This window comes from Zootermopsis nevadensis, unplaced genomic scaffold, assembly GCF_977971745.1.
Source record: "Zootermopsis nevadensis isolate Lab colony 2312 unplaced genomic scaffold, Znev_1.0 Znev_ptg000029l, whole genome shotgun sequence".
NCBI lineage: Eukaryota > Metazoa > Arthropoda > Insecta > Blattodea > Termopsidae > Zootermopsis > Zootermopsis nevadensis.
In genome coordinates, this window is record NW_028259161.1 from 12,167,520 (window position 1) to 12,191,484 (window position 23,965).

Genomic DNA, 23,965 nt, shown 5'->3' on the forward strand with positions numbered 1-23,965 from the left:
AGCGGTTGTGCGCTATTTTAAGGCTTCTCTGTTATTCCAGGATATGCCTGGAGAGAAATTAAACCACTTAAAAAGCCGGGCTACAAGCCGAGACTCAAAGATGGGACTTTCAGACCTTTGAAAAATAACTGTTAACATTTCTTTTAGCACCGCATTTGCGTGTTAAACTTTAGTCATCCATTACAAGAACTTGCATTTTCAATTTCATTCGCGCAAGGCACATTGCCCCCTGGTGTTAGAAGCAGGTGATGCATGGACGCAGAAGAAACCGTGTTGCATGTTTGTTGTGTGGTAATGGACGGAAATCAATCATTACTTTACATTCAAGGTCGTCTCTCCTTTCCACTTTGTCTTACAGGTATAACCTGTGATAAATCTTTTGTCATTGTCTTCCAAAGCCTTCAGTTTTCCAAAGTAGAAAGGAAATTATCTTAACCCTATGAAGTACAACATTCATTTAAATAATATTTAAAAATTCAGTTTGTGCGTTAAAGAAAATGTAAGTGTCTCTATTACAGAGATCAGCTGGTTAATTCTATTAAAGAAATAATCGCTGTTTATCTTTATAATAGTACAAAAACCATAAACACACTCTATAACAAAATGCATGCTGAATATTAAAGTAGGCAGTGCTTTAAAGAGTTAAATATGTTTAGTCGGTTACTCTATGCTTTGGCCACTGAATTATATAGCGTGGATTGAGGCTGATAAGATGACCGCCGGTCAGAATAACCGGTCTCCGGCAGGGATTTAACCCGTTACCTCCAGAACAAGAGCCACGTGCTGTGTTCTTTCAAGTCTACGGTTGAGTATCCTGGGGCCAAATTTCCTCGCTCATCTTTCAATATAATTTTACTGTCTTGGGGATTCGCTTCAAAATACGAACCAAACGTTTGTAGTGAGACTTGAAGTGAGAGTCATCAGACTACCACATTTGTAGAAAAGAAGTTTGCTCTATGACACTCAACCTCAAGGAATGTGTTTTTCAGTTGGCAAACAACTTTGCTTGTGGGTGACGTCAGTGTTCTAAGAAACTGATAGCGATTCTGCTGGTCATTGAAAATATATTTGGCAATAAACTCGTCGACTGAACGACTTGAACTGCTGTCCAAAACCGAAACCCGATAAAAATGTTTTCAGTGTTGCGTGGCCAAGACTTTCACTACTAATGCTGCGAGACGCTCGTAACGGCCGCTCAGACGCCAAGGAGTTTGACCATAGTTATAAACAGTGCCTAAACGTGAATCGAGTTATGCGTTATGTCTCTGACAGTTCCTGGCATATGGATTTCCGAGAATATGTCCTTGTTTAGTTATTAATTACCTTTCCACGTCTTAGTGATATAATATACATTTAACTTTAGCTGTTTAATATTTAATTAAGATTACAAAAACATAAATGTTGTCGCCAAACCGAGTAGTCTTCTTGGAAGGAATTTTTCCTCTGTAAACAACTTGTATGGGACATGTCTGCGACTTTGTAATGAGGATCTTGCCTTCGTAATTCGATTTTAGATTAGTACGATTTTTGGTACCACATATTAACCACCATTACTAATTTTACCTCGAACGAAAATTAAGATAAGATGATGAACATTATTAAAACAATAACGAAGACTTTCCATAATGTGAAGATTTCTAATGACGTTGCACCAGTTACAGAGTTATTTGGTGTCGAAAAAGGTCATGTACAGTACCCCGAAAAAGGACTAAGGACAAAGTGGTCCTTCAGTAGTTTAATGCATATATCGGCCTTCCTCAGGAGAACTGACCATAACAAGAAAACAAGAATTCTGGCTGGTTTACGGTGAAATCCAAATACCAGACAAGTAGCTAATATTCTATCACTGCCTGAATAGTAGTCAATTATAACAAGTTTTGGATTTTTCTCTTCTGGCATGTCGTGCCAGATTATGATTCTACAGTTATTAAATTACATACACAATAACATATCTGACGTTTTAAAGTGTTCTGCAAATCAGGAACGAATAATGTTAAAGAACAATAGTTCTGTTGGTAATACTTAATTCTCGCAAATTGGTTTCGTTCAACAAAGGAAATATTTTTAGACATAGGACTGAAAAATGTTCCTTAAAAATTGTTTGATTCTTTGTTTGTTAAACAAAATTTTTTAAACTTCATTTACTATTTAAAGCCGAATGGCAGAATGACTGCGAATAATAAAAGGCAATAAGTAATTAAGCATTTCAGATTGTAAATTTGTCATTTGCTTTGTTCAAAGTTAAGTAACAAAATTATCGCATTCAATACTGCAAAAATACTGCCTCTGTCGGGGATCGAACCCCGGTCTTCCAGTAAGAAAAGTATTTTATGAAATTAAATCAGGGAAACAAGGCCTTGGAATTCGATCCAAGAATTCTCGAATAAGATGAGAAGTAGCAGACGATGCTAGTCAAATCTGACGCTACTTCAAGGCAAATAAAATGCAGACATGAAACAGCACTTTGTTTATCCCTCCTGTCATAACGCCTAGATGTAGGCAACACAAAGAACATCCATGTTAGTTAAGTTGCGGGGAAGGCATTAAAATATATATTGAGGGTATCCTGTCAGACACTCATATACAAAAAAATAGTTGGTTTACAGGAGACTAAATTCTTACGCTTATTTGTTTTGACAAATGTGCATTATTAGTGCTCATGCGCCCAAATGTAACTGTCTGTATCTATGTGTAAAGCAGTATCAGCATTATGCCCTTCTCGTCTATCACTGAGGGAGGAACACTGATTGCAGATGTTTGAGGGAATAATATCAAACGGTATCTACGGGAGATAGGAGTTGAAGAAGACTGGGTTTTGCTGGTCCAGGACAGGGACCGGTGGAGGGCTTTGGTTAATTCGGTGATGAACCTTCAGGTTCCCTAAGCCACCTAGTTAGTTAGTTAGTTAGCGTAACATATAATATATATATATATATATATTACGATTCTATACTAACCCCTATAAATACGTATAAAATATTTTCTTAGAATTAGGTTACTGACATAGAGAAGACACGAAATTTTGAGGTGTGTTTTCAAACTGAAGCCAGGCTTGAGAATCTAATTCCAGAAGCAAAGAAATCACATTGTAAAGTTACAGCATTAAGTTCTATAAAATTCTCAGAGGTGCAACATAAATAACATGAATTAAAAAATATTCCGTTGCAAAATAAGACAGTGTTATTCTGCATCTTACGTCTGCAGAAATCTATCATCGCTACATAACAAACATCGTTATTATCGTATTCTGAAATGCACAGTCATTATGATCAGCATTTCTTGTGGAATAAGGGAAAAATGTCAACATTTTACCACACGATTCTCACATGTTTATATCAGATCAAGCAATACATCTTTGCTCCTAAAAATGAATACCATGAACTTAAAAATATAGTCCGTTGCGGAAAGACGCTGAGTCATTCTGTATCTTACGTCTGAGGAAAACTACTATCATCACTTCATAAAAGTCGAAAAGTAGTCCTTATCATATTCTAAAGTACCCAGTCACTATGATGAGCGTTTCTTATAAAAAAAAGAGGAGAGATCAACCAATTCCCACAGACGACTTACATCTTAACTTCAGAGCATGCAAGATGTCTTTAGCCATCAACATCAGGTTCACAAGATTTATTTAATAACTATCATGCTTAATTGCATAATTTTAGGCTGTGAAACGGTTTCAGCGTTTCAAAAATTAGGTCAAAAAAACACCGCAACAAAACCGACGTTTCAAATAAAACTGATCCAGCGATTCATTTAAATTTCTCCACAATAACTAACTTTAGCAGAGTACAACTTGAGAAACTAATAGTCGCTTAGCTAGTCAAAAAGTGTCCTTTCTTTTATGGAACTCAAATGATTCATTATCGTATTCATCACTGGATCATATCCTGAGTTAGACGAATCCAGGTCACTTTCTTATACATTTTTACAATCAATTTAATATTATCCTTCCCTACTAGAACATCTCGCACGTGCTGTCTTTTCATATGTTTTCCAAACACAATTTTACACTAATTTGGTTTATAGTTCATTCAGCAGGTGCTATCAGTTTAGTGCAATGCTGGGAAAGAACATTACAAATATCATGTTAATCGCACAGCAAACAAGCAATAACGTCTTAAAGCCAGCTTCTACAGTCTCATAGTCGGCCTCAAGAGGTAGATTCGTCTTACGTAAAGATACAGAGTATTATTTATTTTATTGGTTGTGTATTTTTTTTTTTTGACTACGCTTCGTAATACAAGTGAAGTAATTACACTACAGTCTGATGGAGGAAACGAAAATTGGATATTTTGATTTCGCATGTGTGACGCTGATAGAAATTAAAACTCGTTAAGATAAACACACTTCTTTTAGCGTGGTATAAAACACACATACAAAAATTGATTTTTTGAATTGCTGTTTACATTCAGCTATCTTTGTGTACGGAAGTCCTCCTGTTGTTTGTCTCAATTCTTTCACACTAATTGGATCTTATGTGTTCTCTATCAGTATTCATATTTTCTGAGCAACGAAAACATAATTAAGTAAACAGTTATATCAGTAAACCATAGAATGATATGCAACTATGATGATAATACTTTATCAAATATTTTACACACAAAAATCCATTCTCTGAGAGCAACTATAAGGTCGAAAAAGTGGGCCAAACAAACTCCACAAACTAAGAATTCCTAGCAATGAACTGTTGTTTCTGAGTCTAGTTCAAAGTTCTTTCTTTTCCAGGAAGTCATTAGCTTGTCTTATGTCTCTTATAATAAGACTATTTAAATAAAGAATTTCGTAGTAAAAACGTGAAAATAATTATTTCTTACGTCAAACCAATTTACGTACATAAGTTCTTTATAATGTTTTCCTTATTCATTTGTGATTTATTTAACAACTCTGCCAATAGCTCGGGCTACAAAGTGTCAACTGACTAGATGATTAAGTAATTGGAAAATAAGTGGACGTGACTGTTGCTTAAGTAAGGTTATTACGCAAATCCCTGCTTTCTATAAAAGTTTACTGCGCGTAATGAAGATTTTGTGGCCGATAATTAAACAAGAAAGTCACTTCGTGATAGAAATGTGAGTAAATGTAACGGGGCTGGGAAAACAAGAGAAAGCTAAACTTGAACGTGTACTGTATGGGCTGTATGAACAATCCCTTCTTACATTAACCTGCAAGCACGGCAAATTTGTTCCATTTATTTATAATACTTAATTATAATATATGTAGCTAAGGCATTCCAAGTCTGATTCAAAATGTACTAATGCGCACTAACACCACATTTTTTAGTACAATGTGTGCTTAAATAAAATATTAAACTTATAATTTTCATAAAACGTGTAGCTTGTTTATATTTTTCACTAAAGGAGACAATAATATACACATTTGATCATGAGGAGATGTATAAATAAGATGAATCAGTACACTTTTAAACTTTACATATTATTATTATTATTACGTCAGATGCTACTCTTGTGACGATGAGCGTGGCTGACATGAACCTGAGAATGAGAGCCCCATGAAGATATTTATGTGTAACATTGCAGAGGCATGATCATTGCTAGATTTAATGCAGTTACTTCATGTCACAGATTTGTCGTTAAAATATACAAAAAGTCAGTGAACAAAAACAAGGAAGCAGATGAGGTAAACTATATTTCGTCTCGCGATGTGTTTGGCCTTCAACTTGTGGCTATTGAAGATGGTTTGTTTACAAAAGTGCAATATTAAAGAACGGATTCATGTCGTCCATGACAGAACTTCGTGGCCATTTGGATAGCCTATCCAGATGTTTTGTGTATTGCTTCTTTTCAGTCCCTCCAGAAAAATACAGCAATATAACCTTATGTTAAGCCACGACCGCTTCCTTCCTTATATTTTCCAATTCATTAACCATCTTATCATGCAATGTTATATTAGTCTAATCTAGTGACAGGGTCGTTAAATCGATCATAAATAAATAAATATCACACATGACAATTAACTATGGATTAAATCTTTACAACACATTACCGTTTATGGACTTCGATGGTTGTAAGAATAAACAGCGTTTATTACTCTAAACATCAATAAAGAAAATTTGTATTTTTGATGAAGATACATCGTGTTTTCTTTGAGGCAGGAACTAGATTTTTGGAATGTTCTGATATTACATGTATGAATTATTTAAATAGTTAATTAGTGGGTAGAATGTTTATTGGTTATCTGTGTTTAGAATTTTTTTTTGAACTTTAAACCTATCCAGAGCCGTCAAGAACTACAGACACGACTTGTTGCCTGGTAGAGTTTATGTGAAACAGAACTAATTAAGGATTATGATGTTCATGTACTAAAACCTCTCAGTAAATAAATTTATTATGTGATTGAGACTCTTATTTTACATCCCGCATATTCATAGGGCATTCACGCCACGCGTGACTTCAATCCTAAAATATGATTATTCTGCCGATAAAAGTCGTTTATTTATGAAACTACTGTTCGTTTTAAGTCTTCTGATTGATTTTTGGGTTATTTGGCGACTCTTCTTCAACTGTATAATTTATGTAGCCCGAGATAGTAGGATGAATGTGAGACAATTTTTTTTAAAGATGTTGAAGGAATCAGTGCAGTTGTGGTTGTTCCCTCCTTGAATCTGTGTCGAGAAACCATCTATTCTGATTTAAGTGGCAAATTAAGGACAACTGTAGTAGAACGCGCAATCTTAATTTCTAGTCGTTTCTTTTTTCAACATTATGATTCAATATTACACGATTTTATTAATTGAGACATAATCAGTAAACAAATCAAATAAGATTAAAAATCTCATTCAGACTTCCAAAACAACATGGCGGAAATGCGTGATATTTCATTTTAAAGTGAGGACGGTCTTAGGTGGAAGGTGGCTGTCTTTTGGGCTGTTGCGCCGTGTGGTCTTGTAGCCCTGATGACAAACGTCTACCAGACTACACGGAGCTACAGCCCAAAAGACATCTCCGTACTCACCACCGTGAGAATCTCAAATTCCACTTACGGTCTTAGGTCCTTCATACCCTGGGGTCAGGGATTCTAATTCTTCTCGGGACTTGTACAGGCGCGCTTAAAAAAATAATCATTATATAATACTTTCATTGGACGAAAGAAACCATAGCAGTTGACACACGGTCGTTAAACAGACCTAATACGAAACCAACACCACCAAAATAATCGCTGTTTATTCTGAGAACCATGCGGTTGTGGTTATAAATATAATCAGCAAGCAAAATGCATATTTGTTATTGATTGTTAAAGTTGGTGTTACACATAATTACCACTGAGTTTTAAAGGATGATCCCAATTCAGTTCATAACCAACAGTTATTTCAGATCAGATTCCTATACGTATTAACAATACGTAGTTTCAGTACTGAGAGAGCGAGGGCTGGACTGTTGAAGTTTGAACGGACGAATCAGAGAACGGTAGAGTAGGAGAAGATAGGCAACTGCGAGGAGCATGTGTTCATATAACAAGAGCAGATGATGAAGGGGAACACACTGCAACAAGTGTGGACGGAGACGGAGTAGCAGCTTAGTGTAGTTAGGTTAATGTGACGTTGCTGTCTCAACTCACGTTGTGATTCCCTCTCGCAGCAATTCACATTTCCCACCTCTCCGACGCCGAAACACAACGGAGACCACGCGGTCCTGAAGTCGACGCTACAGTCCGGAACCAACCCGGAAGATATGGACTCCTGCTCCAAGATCAAGTGGAAATGGCTCTCAGATATTGTAATGGGAGCATCAGGTAAGGCTACTGACACTTCTAATCACAGTACAGCGTCAATTATTCATCCAATGTGTTTCACCGAGCAAGTCGACTGAAGCGGTTTCGATTCTGACTTGAATTCGGCAGTTTCTCAGTTAGATCTCGGCCCGACCGCAGATTATCCTGGGATTTATCTATTCCTCCAGCCGAATGCAAGAATAATGTAATTAAATAGGCCACGACAGCTTCTTCCCAGTCCTTTCACCGAACATAATCATCTTATCACATAATTTAACCAACAGAAGGTAACGAACTAGCTGACGTTAGCAGTAGATTGCTTGTATCGGACATGTACTTTCAGATCTATAAGTGTCCTACGTCAGTGAGCATATCTGTCATAACAGTATTGTACTTGTCTGGCAACTTTATATTAACAGCTGATATATTTTTAAACATTCATACGCATTAACGTCGGGCATTGATAATGATCTGATACAAATCCAACACAAGTCACGTATTGTTCATATAAGTGTAATAAAAGCTAGTTGGTCAACTTCTGATAGTAATTTGCAGCTATACGGTATGAGAAATAAAAGAATATAATTCGACGCTTAGTAACCACTCCAGCTGACATAGAATCATTAAATAATCCATTACCTACCCATCCATCTTTATCTATAACTGGGCTGTACTGTACTTGATTCTGAAGGTTTCTGATGATGGTGCGTTATAATATGTAAAAATGTTCTTTTGGACTTTGACGATCGTCTGAGCTACAAAATTATAAAACTACAATGTTTCAGAACCAAAACATTGTGATCTAAAAATAACAGTTTTACGAATTGATTTAGAGTCTTTGAAATGTATAAAAATCATCATAATTTCCACTCACAATCATCACTCATAGGTAGGATTAGTTTAATGTGTTTTTTTATAATATTCTGATTTATAAAACTGATTAAAATTTAATGACGAGCCACGAGGATACAGGAGGAATCAGACTGGCATAGACTAACTTTTGTGTACAAACGTGTCTACAAAAACTGCTGAAAGCCCCAGAAACTTAGTCCAGTAGAGCCTGGAAAGCGATTCAACGAGCTTGCGTATAAAACTTAAAGAAGTGCATGTAGCTTATTACTCGGTTCGTGTCGATAACAAAAACCGAAGTCAGTAGCTCATCACATCTTGTGTCAGATGACGTCTTCCGATTTGCTACGTAATGGATACCACATATATAACCAGTGACCGCCACCGAATGTCTAATAGATATAAGCATCCTCGCCGCATTCACCAGTTCCTCATTAATGTCTTTAGAAATAAAATTAACCACTTTTCCATTCTGGATTGTGTTAGCGCGTACCTAATAGGAGTGTCAGAAACTACATCAATTGTGCACCATTATCTCAAGGCCAGTCTGTCAGCAGCAAGAACACTGACGGTTTTAACAAAGATTCTTTTTTTCCGAAACTGTCATTTTATAATCTTACAACGTGTTTATCTTGGTCAGCTCTCTTCATATACCATTGTTCATTATTGTGGACCAGGCTATTTTTTATTTGATCTTATCTGTTGTCTGTATAATTTATTCTACTGTATTGTTTACGTTTCGTGATAAATTGCTGTGTTTAATTTTTAGTGCCTGTCTATAACTGAATTTATTTGATGTTAATTAATTCAACTTGATTGTTGCTTGCAGCTACTGCTGTTGTTTTCGGTTATCGTAAGGCGAGTTGCTAGCTAGCAGAAATTTATTTATATAAACGGACTTCATATTTATAATGCTAATTTTTTTCCCATGACTGAATAACTGATTTCAAATTCCTTGGCATCAAGGTCACAAATTAGAGTTTAATGGTTGTGGCGTCGGGGCACGATTTCTGATTTGGTGAATAAAACTTGGAAATATTATTTTATTTAACCACTTGCCGGTCCATCTTTAAATTGGTTTCCCCATTGTATATCGCGAAGGTCTACGTTTGTTTGTGCTCTCGAGTATTGGTTATCGATGTTCGACCCCTATGGATACAGCAAGTTCTCCAGTTATAAGGGGGCCGTAGCAGTGGTCCCACTTTTCCACTCACTGCCAATGTACCCCCAGTAGCTATAAGTTTACCTGTAACTTTTTCAAGACACATTTGTCAGCCTAACAGACGTCATCCTAAGCTTTACTGTCTGAGACTAGGTAGGCCTAGCGCAACCGATGTTAACAATTCTGACAGCTTTCGAAATGGAGGAGTCATGTTCACAGAATACATTTTTCCACCGGATGGAACTAAGACAATAAATATATATGGTCTACGTGTTCCCAAAATTATTTTTCAGAGCATCACATACCAAGCTTTTATGTGTTTAAATGAAGAAAGTTTTAAGAAACTGTAAAATAAGTGGACCTGAGTAAAATTTCAAATTTAAAGCCAAGTCCAATGGTTAGTTTTAAAAAAAATTCTAATATTATAAAATAAACGAAATTAGTTATCATTAATGACACCGATTCAATCTTGATGGGCTAATTATAAGGTTTGTTAAATGTCAGGTTTTTATGGTGGCACACGGCGTTACAAACCTGAAGACAAACATACTTAATAGGTATTCTTCGATGACCGGTTAGAACGGTTCAAGTCAATACAAATTACTTTTGACTTACGCACGTATTACCAAGCACCACATATTAACAACGCCACAGAGATTACGCCTATAATGCTTGTTCGCTAAGAAATCGAAAGGACGTGGAAGTGGTCGGCCGCTTATTTTCAGTTGCATCTGTTATCCCAGTACTCGCCTAACACAACTGAGAAAAATCACGAAACCCCTTCGGTTGTCCGGCGAAGTGGAGGAATTTTGAAACTTCTGAAGAAGAAAATGAACGTTATAGCTGAACCCAAAGATGTCGGAAAAGTTATACAATTTAGAACCCGAATTCCGGAGCGCAATATTGAATTATATGTGGAGGAACTGGCCCCCTGCCCACTCACCATCCCACTTAGTACGACGTCCGTGAATGGGAAGACGTAGAACACTGTGCTGCAACTACACAGGCAAACGCAAAATTGTCGTAAAGGGTCGGAAACCTCTTCAGTACTGAGGGCCGCATTGACCATTCACAACTTTGTGGAGGGCCCCAAAAAAAATTTCGTCGACAATAAGCGAAAGCACGAGGAAGTTGGCGTTCACTTGAAAGCGGATAATAGCAAATGAGTTTATTTCTAAAACGTTATTTGTTAGCTTTAAAACAGTTTTGAAGCCGTTGTTAATTTATAAAACCTCAGCTATTCACACTACGGTAATTTTAATATTATTTTGTTATAGTACATATGGTTTAAAATAACGAAACAATCTACCTTCGCGCAGTTACGCAATTTTAATGTTATATGTATGCATCTACAAAATTTTTATTTCTTAAATCATCGTTTGCTATTGCTCTTTCTTACGCTTAAAATATTTTTTATATTATTTAAGCGCAATAAAGAGCAACAAACATTTGCCATTCTCGTATTGGCTAATTCCCAAAATCCTGAGATGAACCGTATAATAATGTTTCGAGGTGTGGTCGCAGTTTGCCGACGCCTGGTATACGGAACATTAAATGTAGGTCTACATCAGAAAGAGGCAAAGAGATGGAATGTCACAACAGCAATGTGGAAGCACGGGAACTTAACCCCACCCCCCCATCGGATGTTTATGGGGACTGAGGCGCTGTAGCTAGACATCGTCCCTGAACAATGAATTCGTTAAAATTCCTTAAAAACCCCAATTCTTCTTAAGTGACTCAAAACAATTTATTACAAACGGGAACTTTCATGTTTTCACTTCAGCTTGTTTTTCGGTTGCTTTACCTTTTATAGCCTTGTTTATTCGAATGTCCCAGTCTGTACCTAGGAGTGTACGATTTATTAGCTTGGATGTTTGCTTTTAACTCTTACAGGTGCAAGGTAAGAAAAACAGTCTTTCCTCTGAAAATAAAGTGAATTTTCGAAAGTAATAAACCGAGAGATAAAGTTGAAAATACTGAAAATTATATGGACTTTAGAAAATTGGTGTCACTGATTGTGGACTGCCCTTAAGCTGTTTACGTTTAACCTTGCCCGTCTCTTCAATCGAATTTTTGTAATTAATTTCCCGTCGAACGATTGCCATTAATGTCATTTGATTTATTACTGTATGATTCCAATGCCACAATTAAAACATAGACAGTGTATGCCATGAAATTGCTTCTATTCGAATTTAGAAATAATTCAACAGAATGATCAAATTTTTCAGTGTTACTTACTTTTATTTTCTATTACTTCAGTGTTTTCGCTAGTTTTCTCTTGTTTCTTCCCACTATTTAAAATTTCCGCGTAATTTTAAGTCTTCAATGATGGGTAAAATTAAAATTAGACAGATTTGTTATGTACAGCGGATGTCAGATTCTTATTCTCATCTTTGTAATTGACTTTAATAACTTAAGTCCCTAATACAGAATGTTTTCCGAATAGAATATAGGTATTCAACTGAACAAAAGGCCCCTGATCACGTAAGCCGAAGGCGACCGTTACAACAAAAGCTTTATATCGATTTATTGAACAAATTTAATTTTATTCACAGTCTCACAACCTGCTTTTGGGTGTTCTTCACGCTCTACTAGCGTGGACTGAGAACACCTCATACCTGTCTGGCGATTTCTACGTATCCCATTTTTGGTTGAACAATGGAACACTGGACCGCATTAGTTATTGTTGGAAGACTGTTTCGCAACAATGGCCTGGGATTACATTCGTTTAACAGGTCTTTATGAAGTGGTGTGAAGAACACCTTTGGAGTGTCAGTGTACTAAAAAGAGTACACATTTACAACTTTGTAAAATTGTCAGATGTGTTTCAGTAAATTATTAGGGTAAAGGTTACGAGATTTTGAAACTGAAATAGCGTTACAACAATTGAAAGACAGGCGAAGACAGCAAAGCCCGGAGAAACATTCCCTGTTTGTGGCTCACCTTTGCTCATAACACAAATTCTATTTTTAAGTCTTCTACGAAAGAAAACTCCCTTTTATGAATGTTAAAATTACAGTAAACGTGCACGACCAAGACATATGTCCTAACATTGAAACACATGTGATCACGCAAGAAACTCACAACTGGCAGAAGCATATGTAAACAATTTTCTGGAATAAAAGTTCGTGCTGCGATATTTTTCACTTTTCAATTCTCATCCAAAATAAGATTTTAGAGTTCACCTCTATCAATATATCTAGTATAGCTACTTAAATACATTTCCTAATGCGTATTATATGAGCGTTTAAAATGTTTTCTTAAATTAAAAATTAATATTGAAAGCTGACTACGTTCATTTTCCTGAGATAAAGAAATGTTATCCAAAAAAGAACCCTCTACTGGCCACATATTTACGTAATAGGCCTCTATAGCCTGTCGTTACATTAGTAAATTATTTTGAAGTCAAGTTCGAGTGAATAACTTCATCATTTTCTTTGAACATTTACGTTAATAATGAGCTATCAACTTACGATTTATCACCCACTTTCGCTGCTATAAATTAAATTGGTCGATACTTAATTGCTTAGTAACAACAAAGCAAGGAATCTACACGGCATTGTCAGTGTGATAGTCTATAGCAGCGTTTATCAACCTATGGTGCGAGTGCCACTGGTGATTCGAGAGCCAATATTGAGTGGTCCGCGAAATAAGTAAGAAAATCAAAAGATAATATTAACATAAATAAGTTTTCCCTGAACGCATTTGGTTAGTGGTACATTTAATGTGTTGAATTAGAATTAGTGGTAAGACAGCGGAAAAGGGTGAGAACCCCTAGTCTATAGCGTACTTGTCGAGTCTCGAAATATATTTATATTAAACGAGTTGATCCTCTATCCAGGGAATCCTCCTGCTTTCAGAGAAAGCAATGGCCACTCGTAGCAAAACTGTTGACGTGACAATAAAATGACGACTCGCCCGAGAAACCGAAAGATGTTTATAGAACTTTTTTTCGAAAAACTCATTTAGCAGTGGTCACAGATTTTGAGGAGTGGAACTCGAGCACACCAAACGCCATTTATCTCATTCCAACTTCTGCGCTCCTTGTACCCACCCAACACCTTAGTTGCGTCTCTTCTTCAGCAAAGTACAGCCAATGCCGGACGTTAATTGTAACCTTCAAAATTTGCGATAACTAGGGCCTCGGTGATCAGATCTGTCAACAAATCAAACGGGAAAAACAAACTGCGATAAAATAGAGGAAGGATATTGTGCAGGAAAATATAAAATAATTATTTGTTCAAATACAGACGAAAGAAACGAAGAGTGTATGTCGTCAGTCTCACGATACTGGCATTAGTGGTTTATTGCTGGGAAATTTTAGCGTGTAGAGTGGCCTTTCTTAGCTTAATTTAGCCACGGATTTCTAGTAAAGTCCCGAAGAAATAACATACAAATATTTTGATGTGAACAATCCTTAATGAAATTGTTACTTTGGTAAGTTTGGTGTGTTTTGAAAAACAACAGTTAATGTGAGTTTGCTGTAGTAACACCACATGTTTGGCTAAATATAAAAGACGTTCTATCATTTCATTGGCTCACAAATCTTTATGAAAACTTAAGTTATGTTCCTACAGTTTCGTAGTCCTCTATGTAGATAATTCATAGAACATACCTACGAGAAAACAGATGTAGATAGTTATTAGAAATATACTTTTGGTACAATATTAAACCATACCCATTCATTTTCATATTGTTCTGTACATTCCATTAATTGATTAATTAAATTATTCCGTTATGACAGTGTGTGTTCAAAGGAAGTTTTAGTCGAAATTAAGTATCTTATTTTTACAGCACATGCAATTATTCTATGTTCGATAAGATTAGACTTTATTTTTTTCCTCATCCAAAGTGTACTTAGCCGCACAATCTCCCTTTTTATAGACGCACTTAATACCAGTTGATCAAAGCCAGTGCATCCTAACTTCTTCACGTTTGAAGAGGGAGCCTGTTGGTGTTAGATCAGGTTGGGAGAAGAATGCTCAAGAAGGCCCTTGGCTGTAATATTAATACAGCACTCACAGACTTACGTTTCTTCAAACACACCAAGAAGAATCTCTGAGGGTAATTTTTCACAAGGGTCAGAAGTCATGGAATGACTACAGAGTCAAGTACCACTTTTCTGTCGCTTTGGACCTGATCTGTTGTACTTGGCTGGTATTCAAACCTGCGATCCCGGCATTCGCTAGTTCAAAACCCAAATGACCACTGATATCGACCGGGACAAGTATCTCAAATAAAAACGAGAGTTTACGTGTGCCTTTCATTTTAAATTATTTTACCGATACATGATTACATACGAAGTGAAGCCAAAATATTTCTCTTGTGTGTCCATTATACTGTACATCTGCTAAACGTCCTAGTTTTTCTTCAGCTGCCATGTGATTTCTTCCGATTCAGAATTAATTCTGAGACTTTAAATCGTTTGAGCAAACTGTAGGACACAATTGAGGGGGGATCGGCTTCTAAATATACAGAACAACACAGGACAACATAATATTTTGGACAACCGTGTTCCTGGACCGGTGCACGCCTTGGACCAACGGCAACTGTGATCAGCAGAAGTCAAACTAATTAAGAATTTAATTTTAGGCACATTCCATAAATATGTATCGATTATACTGTTCAGAATGCAAGCGACGTAATAAGCGAGAAACGGTTTGGCTAACCCTGCTTGACACAATCCTTTGTTTTGAGAGTAAATTAACGTTTGTAAAGTTACAAGTATAATGAACTCTTTGGCCCCAGCCGTCACTCTCAAATGCAAAGTTTACACAGCGTAACACGTGATACGAGAGACAAATAAGTAATGGTTGCTGCTTTACGGATGTTGTCGTCTGCTTCACAAAAATGAATATTACTGTTCCGGATGCAGGTTATAGGACCGGAAGGTAACTAGCTCAAGAAAGTGTTTAATGACGCACTTTGGTGTTAGCGATGTTTAACCTTCGGATTCGATCTCGGTGTTGATAAGGTGTTACTATTTGGACAAATCGCAATTGTAAGTTATTATGAGAACCCCTAATATGAGAAATTCCAATAATTTAGAATTTAATGTAACAGGCGTATGTAAGATTTGAGGTTTTCACAGCGGTGAGTATGAAGAGTTCTGTCTTCTGGGTTCTTGCGCCGTGTAGTATGGTAGATGTTTACCAACGTTTCGGAGGTCATACTGCGCAACAACCCAGAAGACAGAAATCTTCAGGTATATTCTAGCTCTTAATCATTGTACCCATCTTAAAAGCAACTGACATAGATGAAAATTTTACATTTAAGAACGCGGCAACGAATATCTTCCCTTTAATAAGTGGAAATGTTATTACAATAATTGAGGGGCTGATAACAATCAGATGCTCAATCTTCCAAAGAGAAGAGTGAAACACGCAAGAAACACATATAACATGCTTTAAGAGAACGAAAAAGCCTAAGTAGTTTAGTGTATAATAAAAGTGTTGAGAAATGTGGCGTTCCCTAATGATAATCCATCTTCGATGCAAGCATTTAAACCGTTATTACCTTACGTAATGGTAATTCTTGACGTGAGATTAAATCAGAAAACACAGACTTCAGATCGATTTTACGATCTCGCTGCTGTAAACATAAATTTATTCTTAAATTCGCTCTGTTGCTTATTTTCATTAAAGAGTAGGTTCAGTGTCTGGATAGTTATGAAGGGTCTGAATGAACTACTTTATATATAGTGCATTGGTAGCGTACGTTTGGTGAACTTTCAGTTCACAAACATAAAAAGCATTAGGAGTTTTTTTTCCTTTAAATTTTGTTTCAGAGTGTAACATTAGGACGTTCAAAAGAATAAGAAAATATTGGGTCAGGTGCTTGTTTAAAAAGTTAGTAAAGACATGGAGGTACAGACTTTAGATAATCTTAGCACAGGCGTGTAAACATACTCTACTCACAGTTAGCCCTGACAACAGTAACGTAATCTAACCTAAAAATAAAAGAAATTGCTTTAAAACTGTTACTTGTTCTGTCATGTAAGCAGCCACGAACCAAGAACGTCATCTGACAACTGACACGGAGCTTTTCAAAACATTTTTTCTCCTTGTAGAAGAAAAGATCACATTTCCAGCTGAGCTATGCGATTAGCATCACAGCAGAAAGCATGTAATATTTTTAAGTGACCACTGAGGCAGGAAGTGATCCCGCCTACGAAACAGCTTAAAATGCCACTTTGCCTGTCTCTCTCTAACACTTATCCCGATTTCGACAACAGTTTTAAACGAAGCTTTTACTTATTATCCAACAAAAACATGACTATCTGTGCTATAAATGGAAGTTTAACGTGGAAGGAAACTGCTTCTCCTATTTACTTAAACTTATACCACGTTCTCGCCTATCTGACTGTAGACATTATTATGATAATTCAATTAAAATGACTGACAATAAGTATTATCTCTGTTGCTACGTTTTGAATATAAACAAAGATAGGCAGACAACTCTGACTAACGCTACAGTTCGGCCATACAATCTGGAATGAGGAAAAACCAACTTTAACGCACAAACAAATTGGTTTAAATAGACTATTCATTTAAGAGCTAAAGAAAGGAATATTTTTAATAAAATAATGCTCCGTTGAGGCGATAACCACGCTCCAATCTCCCCGGGTGCATTTCGATTTAATTTTCTACCTACGAAAGAACTTCTTATCATCTTGTAAGTTATTTTAATTTATGCGATGTGTATTTTTGTACACAGGGCACTGATATTACCTTACGTAATATGATATTTACAAAATAAAGCTTAGGTGTCTATTTTCCACACAATTGAAAAGTTTACAGCACCGTTCATATATTCGTTCTATCATAGACCTTATTAATTTAAACACGAGCAAAGTACAATGAATTAGAGAATGATTTTAGAAAATAAATCTCAGTCAATCCATTGTAGTGCCAAAATGTATTCGTTTTCAAGCAAATGCGACTGAAATTCTTCCGCGTATGACGGACTCTAGAAAGCATAAGGTCGTTGTTAAATTCTACACATTGTGTGTGCATGTGATTTTTAAAACTTGACCTGCACACAACCGGATTTTGACAGTGTCAAATCCTGACTAATTTCGGAATGTAAAAATCTCTTTAAAAAGAATTCCAGCACCTTATTACATATTTCATTTTTATAGTTGTTATAAACGTGTATTAACATATATTACCGACAGTGCAATTGTCAGATTAAACTCGACAATCTGTGGAAATGGATACATTGTGTAACAGACTTTTCTTTTTAAGTGTTTACCTAGATAGCTGTATGTCTCACTGGTTATCAAGGTCCTACTGATAACGTAATTTCATGAGTAAATATACAAAATATAATCGACTTCACAGAATATTTAATTAAATTAAAGTCGATATTTATTTTCTATGCCGCACCTCGTAAGACACACAAATGAGGACAACGAATAATATCATCGCATATAGAATGCATATGGGTTGAAAAGATATAACAAATTATAGTCGATTTATTATATAAAAAGTTCACCTGTTTTACAAAGCAGCCATCACAATTTCCAGGCGTAACTAATTTAAAATTCCAAACAAAAAGAATGTATTATACACAGCAGGTAGTAAGTTATAGGGAATTTTATATATCTTTGGTATCAGTATAAAGGAATTCATTTTAGATGCCTAAATTGATTAAATGATAGGGCCTGAAGTTTGTACGGGAACGTTGCCGCTTGGGGGTCCACAGACAGGCATAACAGAGACTCAGGGATGCGTTTCAGAATATTATCAAAGAGTCTTAGGCAAAGCATGGCTATGATCGGTGGGAACGAAATTATTTGATATCCTACTCACTGGTGTGGTTAGCACAACGAACTCCAGAGAGCAATCCTTCTTGAGAAGCTATTAATTCGCTCAAATTGTCAAGAAATTCCCCGTATTTTATGGAACCGGAAGGTACATTACCGTGTTTACAAGATCCCACCATTTGGTCTAAGCCAGATTAATCTAATCCATATCCCCATACCAGTTCACCACGGAGGCCAAAGAATAGGAAAACCAGTACGAAAACAAGACAATGTCGTATCTGCAATGTATGAACGGATTCTGGTATCAGCGGTTTTGTTCCATATCCTTTCGTGGTAATGACAATAAGATGTTTGTCGAGAGAAGTTTAAATCGATATAAATACTGAAACCTGTTCCAGTTAAACATATGTCGGAAGCGGAAATTTTCTTTGGGTAGCAGAAAATAAATGTAGGTCACATTAGACTTTCCAGCAGGAAGGTTTCTTGTCCACCGATGCTGAAATTTGTGGACCAACGCTCATTCAGAATCTACTAGCTTTTAATACATATTCTAATGGAACGTCTGAGTTGTTTCTTTTACGCAGTTTATTATTTTTTCAGAGACCTACTGAATGTAATATGATTAAATATTGTTTACTTAACGTGCGCATTTTCAACTCCACAGGGCTAGGTAGAATTAAATAATTATTAATAATTAATTTGAAGGTTCACTGAATGAAACTTTCATCGCCTATTTAAGGTATCGTACTTAAATATCTTAACCATGACCCTTTAACTTGAACATATGGGAAGCACCAAGCTTATATCTCGACTAGATTATCGTCTTTCCTGTTCGAGTTTTGTCGTGGTATTCCTCATACTCTCCAGACAAATAATGGCCCATTCGTAAAACGTTTAATTAAATCAGCTATTTTAATCTCATAAATTTGCAGTTAAATAAATCATGGAAGGCCTTGTCCATTTCTGTCTCATATCACATGATTTTAAAGTATCACAGACGTACGAGAATGTTGGTTCGTAACTTTCTAACCGCAAAAGGCATCCATCGTGGAATGTCATGAAAGGATGTGTGTCTACCACATGATATAAATATGTTGGGGGGGGGGGGGAGAAAGTTGTCGTGGTAGATTCAGATAACATCCACAATATTCGCCTTCAATGTCTGTAATGTTAATCGTTACTCCAGTCCATATTCGAACAGAGTATCTCCTGAATACATTACCACTGTGTCAGGTCACTCGGGACATGGATGTCGCAGTTCCCATTCTTGGATATGTTAATGTCGTACGTGGTAGTTACACAGCGGATTTTGTTACCTGCTGTTTCTGAAAGCATCGCATACATTGAACTTTAGAATAATAGTTCTGAGGTTACTTGGATTATGAATATTCCCAGCCCACCCATTGAAGCTTTAATGTACAAAAGCTATTAATTTCATCTGGACAGAGAGGCCTATTTGACGTATTTGAGACATCACTTGTTCGAATTTTAGTGCCCTCAAAATGAGGCATTTTTATTATGATCATCAGAATAGGGTTATTTAATTTCTCAGATCTAAATTGGTTTCTCTTCAATTTACATTCGAAATTTTGTCAAGAACATAACAACTATGATTTAGTTTAGCCAACTCTATGGAGAAGAGAAGCTAATAGTTTCTGAGCTAGTCAGAAATTCCCCCGACTTTTATGGGACCCGAAGATTCATTTCCATGTTCACAAGAGCCCGCCACCAGTCCCTGTCGTAAACCAGAAGAATCAAACCCACGCCCTCATGTTTTATTCCTTAAATATTTATTTTAATATTATCCTCCCATTTACAGTCCGACGTTTTAACCCTTTAAAGCATATTGGTAACAATATACACCACAAGCTTCAACATTCAATAACTGAATGTTGACCACAGAGTGTACTTATCGTTTCATATGATTCTTAGAACAACCAGCGATTATTTACCAACTGATTTTTGTAATGGAGATGGGTTGTGTCTTTTTTGTGGTAAGAACTAAATTTTTAAATATCAATGACACGAACTACGCCTTCAAAGGATTCTTACACTCGTTCTAATAACGCAGTATTTATGTTACGAGTCGTGAAAGAAAATACTTCAGCTGACAGTTTTCCCCAAACTAGGCACCTCCTCACGTGTAAGCTACAGCCACCCACCAAGACAAAGAATAATGCTCACGTAAGCTGAACAAGAGAATATTCGTGTGTGCTAGTTCAAGAGTCATCTGTGTATTGTATAACTCTGCAGTCGCTCCTTAACGAATTCAGTTATAGAGTGTTCATAAGAAAGAAAACGAGCCATATTCTGGAACAAAGGAGGGACAAAAGAAATGAAAGAATACCACCAAGTGATTCATTTTGGGTTCTCCCATCAATTATTATTCTTTACAAGGAAAGCTCGTCTTTTTTTTAAGAGGCAAACAATACCTTGTTCGTTTAGAATAGGGTCTGTGGATGAGGATGGATGCTCACACCTTCAAGAGGGAGTTTTATGTCATCGGGTGGAAGTAAAGGTGGATCAGTGGCGTGACGACAGAGTTCTCCGCGGTCTTTGACAGCGAGTAGGCCTAACATCCTGCAGTTCTCTCTGCGGTACGCCCACAATTCCCTTTCTTATGTCACTATTTCGTTTTTGATAAAATATTTGTGACATGAAACATTACAGAAGAATGTTTCCAAAAATGATATCAATTTCTGCGTAAGTGTAACGGGGGCTACTGAACTAATTTCGTGAAAACAAAATGTTAGTGTTAATATGATAATTAATTTATAGATAGGTTTTATATACATATATATTACAATAACATATTCAAGACAGAGTGTTTCTGAAATATACGGAACGATTCACGGACGTGTTCTATGCGCAGAAACAACTAACATCTCGGTAAACACTTGTCTTGGGACACTTCGTTTTCGAACTGTGGCTTATTTGCTAAGAGACGAGTCTAGCGGTGTTCATGTGGCCATCTTAAAAGTACTGTGTATGCTTCGGCAGTTAATGATACAGCACAATTGTGACAGACATTAGAAGACGAATGCGCGTTTAATTTGTAACTCGCCTGATATTACTGAGCGCGTGCGGCAAACCTTAATGTGACACGCAGCGAGCTGTGTGGAAACACAAAGTCGACAGTTTTTGTAATTTATTGTTATCACAACAGTAATCTATAACGTTGAAATCACCGTTTTGTAAATAAACACTTTCCTGTGAACGGGTTTACAATTATTTTTCCTTCCAAAATAAAATGGGTCGTATCTTAAAGGCGAGGCGTCAAAGGACACGTGTTTACACATAAACTTTCGTTGTTTCTGTGCATGAAACACTCCCCTGAGCACTGCGGGTCCCAACTTTTAGTTGGCTTGATCTATGGACGAGGGATCGGCCCGTCGTAAGGCCTCTCTCTACCTGTACACAGGACAGCACAACACAGAAAAACGCGGACAAACATCCATGGCTTGAGTGGGATTCGAACCCACGGTCACAAGGCCCACGCCTCAGACCGCGCGGCCACCGCGGACCCCATATATATTACATAACACCTCAACAGATGAAACTCCAAGAAGATGGCCCTTCTCTGGTATTAAGAGAGAGAGTCTTTATAAAATCATGAAAGCTTGTCAGGACATGAGAGCGGTCAAGGTCACTGCCGGTTGCTCTAATCACCGAGTTCGATGTCTGCTTTATTAATTCTACTGGAATGCGGTAGGATGCGGATAGTAAATCTCAAATCTATGCTATAAAGTAATTATGTAACAGCATTATGATGTTAATGCCCAAACGAATAATGATTTATTTCACACTTCATAAAAAGTGGGTCTAATATAGTATTCATAGTCTTCCCCCAACGCGTTTTAAGCACAGCGTTTGTTTTTAAAACATTCATATATTTCCTATAGGCGGACATTTTGATTTATCCGGACAAACGTGTAAAAAGTATCGGTGGAAACTATCCGTTTTAGCTGTCATATTATCCGCATAAACGCGGTCTGTATGAACCATACACAGTCAAATGGTGGCTCGTCACAGCCGGTATAAACATGGATGAGCTGAAAAGAAACCCAATAACCTTGTCAGATTCGAACCTAGGCCGTAAGGTGCGCCAATCAGATCTTCACGCAAGACACCCTGTCTCAGATTCGACTTTGGTGACTGATTCATGGCGAAAATCCCTAAATATAAGTTAGTCCATCCGATTTAGTATAGTTTATTTTGTTTAATTTGAATCCATAATTCTACATAACCTTAGCAATTCAGTGGATGCATCCAAAGAGTCCTGACCGCCAGTGCGTGTGGTTTGATGAAAAGCTTGTCTCTTGAGACACATCCAGAGTCATAGAATATACGGAGTCCGCACTCAGAGTAACAAGAAATGCTACATCATCGAGGGCCTAGAACAGTGTGGGCAACAGGAATATAAACACGTTCATTGTAATGATAAATGAAGGTTGCCAACCTGTTTTAATTCCTGTGCAAACGCGGCATGACACAGTTGATTCCGGCGTTTAGCGTCTTTAGTGTATTTTTTACGATAAAAGTCAACGACTCCACAGATTTCAATTAACCTCACACAAGCTGTGCAGAGCGTACCTATGTATATGTGCAAGAAGATTTATCAAGCTAGTTGATTCGTTACAGAGAATAATACTTTCCATTTATAATATTGAAAATGGGTATTTTATTTACAATTCAATCACATTCTTTTTATCGTTGATTAGTATCCCCGATCTCTTGGGTTATGGTTCAAACCGTCTTTACCACTCGTCGATGGCTGTCGGATTGTTAACCTTGTGACACGAAAGGCCACACGATTTCAGCTCTTTCTGGGGTAAGTCCAGGGACTGGAACGGTTCTCTGACTTTTGTGCAATACCTCATGAATCTCCCGTATCAAACGCAGAACTTCAGTAGTTACTAATTATGGATGTGCTATAAATGTGAACCGTAGGTTAATTTGTAGATGAATCCAAAACGGCAGAAAATTACACAAGATCCCGAGGGAGAATTGAACTTAACTTCTCAAACCTTCGAAAAAGCAGCTTCATATGTGGTACCATTTGCAGTTCGACTGCAGATGTTTTAACGCTTTCTTGGTTTTGAAGAGACCAAAGATGTTATCATGGTGAGACTCGCCATTATGATGACTGGCCGTTGAATATAGCTCTCTACATTTATGCGGGTGGTTCTGGAGAAAGGGCCGGTGAACAGAATTACACAGCACAAAAAGAATAAACATACAGAAGCTGCTCATGAATGGGGGAGAGAAAAATAAAGAATCCTCCCCTCTTAACATCAGAGGGGCTGTCAATGCTGAGGAACAGTACGGAGCAAGTTCAGGACAGATGGTATGTCCCATTACAGAGTTTCTCGACCAAGAGCTGTGTAAAGATGGCAAGCTATCTGTTGAGTAAGAACAAGATATCCAAGTATTTCAAAAACTTGTAATCAAACAAA

General features: G+C 36.9%; 1 protein-coding gene across 1 annotated transcript in view; it reads left to right on the forward strand.

Annotated features, from left to right (window-relative positions):
* LOC110831444 (phospholipid phosphatase 3) overlaps positions 1 to 23,965 on the forward strand; it is a 53,993-nt gene that overhangs the window by 4,941 nt on the left and 25,087 nt on the right. Inside the window, exon 2 of the mRNA XM_022067448.2 lies at positions 7,599 to 7,752. Coding sequence (XP_021923140.1) covers positions 7,599 to 7,752 — 154 coding nt within the window. The remainder of the gene's footprint in view (positions 1 to 7,598; positions 7,753 to 23,965) is intronic.